Genomic DNA, 5,225 nt, shown 5'->3' with positions numbered 1-5,225 from the left:
GCGGGTCTCCCACCCAGGCAGCCCGACCCCGGCCTCCGAATACGTCGGAGCGGCTCGGGACTGCCCTCCGTGTTGGAGACACCGTGGGACCACGTCCCTGGTGTGCGAGTCTCCAACACGGGCCTCCCCTCCGGTCGTCCCTGCACCACGTACAGGGACTCCCGAAAGAGGGTTACCCCCGTCTCCCCTGCCGGAGCACCGGCGTGCAATGGGTAACGAGACGAGGGTCATCCCACCTCCTCGGCGAGACGACATCCCTGCCCGCCTCGGAGGTGAGGACCTCCCACCCTGGATCCCCAAAGAGACCCCAGCGAAACCTCTCCCGCCCCGCCGGAGCACCGGCGTGCAATGGACGAGAGAGGCCCGCTCCCCCCATGACGGGTCCGAATCCCCCGACCCGCCGGAGCACCGGCGTGCAATGGTCGAGCGACTCGAGACCCACCCCACGGTTTTTTATCGAGGTTTTCCTTCCTCTAGGCCGGCGGGAGGAGTAGAAACTCCCTCCTAACGGTCCCGGCCGACCGGGCAATTGAAGTCAGGGCCGCCAACCCCTACCGGCGATTGGGACCGGCCCGAAGGCCAGTCCCTAAGGGAGTCGCCGGGCTCCCGTTCTTCCCGCCTCTCCGGACATGGTCCGGTGGCAGGAAGAGTGGAATCTTGGACTCCGCACCTCACCAACAGGCCACCGCGGTGACTTCTGTGAACAGAAGTCTCCGGTCATGGCTCGTCGGATCCGAACGGGGAGCCCCCTCGCCACGCCAAGGCGTTCCACCACGAGGGAGAGGTTGATGGAGCTGTCCGACACGGGGTTAGGGTGTCAGTGCGACAAGCGAGAAATTAAGTCCTGGCCCATACAGGAGTCTAAGGAGATAGACAGGCTAGGTCGGCGGCGCTGTGCGACGAACTGCGCGAGAGTTAGGGTGACACGCGAATACTTAGCGCCTGACGGACCGGCGAGGTCTCGCGAGAAACCAGGATAGGTCTGCGACGCGACCTGGTAACGCAGAGGCAAATCCCGGAGACGGTCCGCAATTCAGCTTCCCGGACATCATTCCCGAGGAAGGACTAGCCCTGACACACCAGGGGAATCTAGGACACCGCCAGGGTAGGTGACGAAATCCGGCCACCCGGACCAAAGATACGGCGACGTCCCGCGATCTCCCGACCCAGACGTCATCTCCTGGGAATAGGCGCGGAAATAGGTTTGGTCGACCACCAGAAGTGGTCAGAGTAGGTCGGCGTCATTGGCGTCCGGAGTGCGATGCACCCGGACATCGTCCACAGAAAGAACGTACGGAATCGCGTAAATTAGGGATAATTAGAACGTGCGCATAGGTCGGCGGACAAAAAACGCCGAAGGTGAAAAACCGGTGCACGAGCACCAGGGCGGCGAAGCCTCTAGAACGCGATAACAGCGGAAATTTCCATGGAAAACATCTGGAACGCCCGAACGCGTAAACACGCGTAGAAGGGGAAAAAAGAAAGTCGTTCAACATCTGGCACTACGGCGCAATAGGCGACGGAGTGGGGATGCGACGAGAAATGGGGAGCCCAAGAGAGCCCCACGGCTCGAGGCAGTCTCTCGTGGATCGTCTCAAAAGTAACACATACAACTCATATCTCTCACGTTGTCGCGATAACTTCCGCAATTGTGATCCGATTTCGAAATAAATTATACCGAGACATCTTTAACAAACGGAAACGCCCGCAGAACGCGTTATTGTTCGCAATACAAACGCGAACGGTATTGTATACCGCCAAGAACTTGTGCGTCGTGACTTAGCGATACGTGCGACCACCATCTTGTGTAACTTGAAGATTTGTGAACAACCATCACTGTAAACAAAGAAGCTTGAATAAATTAATTAATCAGATGTCAAAGGATTTCTGGAATTATCACATTTACTTACCTTTTACTTACCTGGTCCATCGGTGTCGGTCCATCGAAGTCCCTTGTTGATCCTGGTCGGCGGTGGCAGCGGTGATCCAGAGTGTCGGCGACGGCGATGATCCATCTATGGCGGGAACCTGAAAGAAAGGAAAAATTAGTTAGATTGATATTCCAAGGAATCATAGTACTCACCTTCTCGGTTATTCAAGGTCAAACCGAGTGGCGACCGTTGATTATAAAGACATCCAGTGCGAATCGTACCTTCCTGTAGTGCCGTTTGGTTACAGTGTATAGTGTGCGAGGAGCGTGCTTACCTTCGATTGGCACATCAGACGTGAAAGAATCTGCGGGTTTCTACGTCAAACGCAACGGAGAACCCAAGGTGGGAGATACCTCAATGCCTCGGCGGGGTTAAAATCTTCGTGATCTAAAACAAAATGGCGATCGTGACAGGATACGTAAACGTGTCTGATTGAAGGATAAGGGCCAAAGCACATGACATGGCGTAGCGATCTACGACAATCGTAGTCGTGGACGTAAGTAACGCACAAGCTTTGGCGTAGTGCGTTATGTCGTATGGCGAGTGATGGCGAGGTACGAGCAAGCTGCCAAAACCAAAGGTGAGTACTATCCTGATAATTTCTAAATAAATTAAAAATAATCGTCAAATTTAGATGTTAAAAGTAAAATTTTTACTAATTAGGCTGTAACAACCTAATTATGCTGTAATGATCTATTTTTGTGCTTATATGTTAAATGACGAACAATGGTAATTTTAGGTTAACAGCAATTTTTCTTTATATAAAAATGCTTTAAAAAACGCTTTTTTTTTTCGCTTGCTCCTTGCTAATTTATGAATTTTTTTTAGATTATTGTTTAAATAAAATTGTACATGGTAAATGGTAATTTTTAGGTTAGCGGCATTTACGGATCAACGCCCGATGTACTGACGATACTCGACGTCGCGCTGCTACCCTTACCAGAATCGTTATTGCCTATACGCGCGCTGGAAGAACGATACACCATTGCAGCACGCCGCATTGCTGCGGAAACGTGCGGATGCTCAAAAGAGAAAGAGAGGGAGACGAAGAGGCGAAAAGGAAGAGAAAAAAGGAAAATTACGCTCGGCGAAGCGCTAAGCGCTAAGAGTTCTTCGCCTTCGTTGCGGCTCCTCTCATCTCACGTGCCGCGGTTCGTCAGAGTGACTTTGATCGAACTCCGATTAGCTTGATCAACGATGTAGTTCGACCGTCGCGTTAAGCTAGAAATTTTCCAGTGAGCAATTCTCGACGATACGATTCGTCGTCCTTGATCTATAATCTTCCTTTCCACGTGTCATACGGCGGGGGATTAATTAGTCTATCTGTGTTAATGAGGTAGTACAAGTATTGCTTGGTAAGCTTAATGACTGGATTAAGTTGATCGGAGTTTGCTCACCCTCGATCCCTATGGGTGAGAAAAGTAATGTCGTCGATCGCGAAAATAAAGGAAATGTTATTGCAAAAATCAAGAATAATTCTGCATAAAGATATCTGCTCTCTAATATTGTTTGAAGATGTGTTGTGTGATGTATAACATTGTTATGACTATAACTTCATTGATTATAACTTGCTCTTTTGTTGTAGATATATAAACTGCATAAGTTTAGAGTTACAAAACTGGTCGATTAAAATAATTACATTCTAAGGATGTATGATTATTTATTTATGGCAAAGTTTACGTTAGTAAGAAATAATTTTATTTTTACGATGCGTATTACAATAATAATCTTGTTTTTTACAGATCGAATTGAACATAGATAAGTTATTTATGTTTACACTTAAGTTTAATTATCTGCATGTACACCTCTACGGATAAAATCGTACTGCCACGCCAATTCTCCAGTTGGAGAGACAAAGTATTCGCATAATGTGTTTCGTTGAAACACCCAAATGTCTTCAAAGTACTACTGGGAAGATTAATAGTTTTTTTCGGTAGATTTAACTGCTCATTATTTAAATTTAATCTTATCTGAGAATCACTAAAAATTCCCCCATCGCTGTTTCCTACAATAAATCAAATACATATTTTATTTTTAACGTATTTAGTTATAATAAAGTATAAATAATTATATTTTTGTAAGGCTTACCTCCATAAGCCCGTATATCAACTAAGGTAAATCTGTATAAATGATCTGCCACTGCCATTAAAACGATACTATAATATTTTTTATAATTGTAAAATAAAGTCCCAGAATTTGGAGGACACTTTAGCCTTATGTGTTTTTCATCTACCGAGCCAACGCAATTAGGAAGATTCCACCTATTCCAATAACCGTCTGCACATTTTTTCCAGTCTTCCTCAACAGGAAAAGCAAGATATATCGGTTGTAATACTTTAATCAATACTAGACCAACTTCCTTTATTATATTTCTAACAGTGGATTCACCGACTCGAAATGCCATCGCTATCGATAATGGCAAATCACCTGTAGCAAGATACCTACAAAAATACATTAAATTTATATTGTGTACATAACAAATTATTCTCTTTTAAGACAAAAGTGCAATATCAAATATTATTTTAAGATCGTATACATTGAAATTATTACCTGAGAGCTATTATGAGTCTATGTTCTGGAACAAGAGCACGTTTACTGGTTTTCCTTAAATGTGGTGCTATTAATTCCAGAAGCTTCATAAAGTGTTCAAGTGTCATTCTGGTATAGCGGTAAAACATTTTACATTTTTTAATTCTTGAAATAAATTTTTATAATCCCCATGTCGTGCTCTAATTTGATTTATAGGTCTAGTATGCCATCGCCTATCTTTTAGCAGCCATCTTTTTTGTTTCTTTTTACGCATTAGCAAATTATATGTACACATCCAATTAAGTACTAATAATAAGAAATAGTTTTTATTTTTCATCTTGTTTTTCACTTCTAAAAGCACAAAAAGATATCACTTAATTTATTTATAGAAATTATCAGAATATGTACTCACCGTAGCCCAGGTAGCCAGTCGTCCCGGGGATAGGAGTCAAAGACAGGTCCTGGCATCCAATACGATGACCATGTTACAATTTTCCTTTGCAAAGATGATTATAATGCAGAAGGCACACATTCTATACGTACTTATCAGGTTGTCATACAACTGGATCTGTATAAGAAAATAATCGAATAATACACCCGGTGAGGTGTGCGTAAGCTTGCTTATTGACCGGCCGACTAGCTTGATCGTTTCCTTGCTTACGTGCTTCATAATCGACTTGATCTTCTTTTGAGCATCCGCACGTTTCCGCAGCAATGAGGCGTGCTGCAATGGTGTATCGTTCTTCCAGCGCGCGTATAGGCAAT

General features: G+C 45.1%; 1 protein-coding gene across 1 annotated transcript; it reads right to left on the bottom strand.

Moving 5' to 3' along the window:
• Positions 1 to 3,694: 3,694 nt before the first annotated feature.
• On the bottom strand, positions 3,695 to 4,664 carry LOC139813472 (putative nuclease HARBI1). The gene is made up of 3 exons (XM_071778982.1): positions 4,482 to 4,664; positions 4,020 to 4,372; positions 3,695 to 3,936 (listed from the first exon to the last, which is right to left on the bottom strand). The coding sequence occupies exons 1-3, from the start codon at positions 4,607 to 4,609 to the stop codon at positions 3,695 to 3,697; spliced, it is 723 nt and encodes a 240-aa protein (XP_071635083.1). The 5' UTR covers positions 4,610 to 4,664.
• Positions 4,665 to 5,225: the final 561 nt, after the last annotated feature.

Source organism: Temnothorax longispinosus, chromosome 5 (genome assembly GCF_030848805.1).
Source record: "Temnothorax longispinosus isolate EJ_2023e chromosome 5, Tlon_JGU_v1, whole genome shotgun sequence".
In the NCBI taxonomy this organism is placed as follows: Eukaryota; Metazoa; Arthropoda; class Insecta; order Hymenoptera; family Formicidae; genus Temnothorax; species Temnothorax longispinosus.
Note: the sequence above shows the minus strand (reverse complement) of the source record. Positions and strands in the feature narration are given on the sequence as shown.

Coding starts and splice junctions, on each gene's coding strand:
- LOC139813472 (XM_071778982.1), bottom strand. CDS start 4,609: ATGTTTTACCGCTATACCAGAATGACACTTGAACACTTTATGAAGCTT. Junction 4,373..4,481: donor AGACTCATAATAGCTCTCAG/GTAATAATTTCA, acceptor GTATTTTTGTAG/GTATCTTGCTACAGGTGATT. Junction 3,937..4,019: donor TGATATACGGGCTTATGGAG/GTAAGCCTTACA, acceptor GATTTATTGTAG/GAAACAGCGATGGGGGAATT.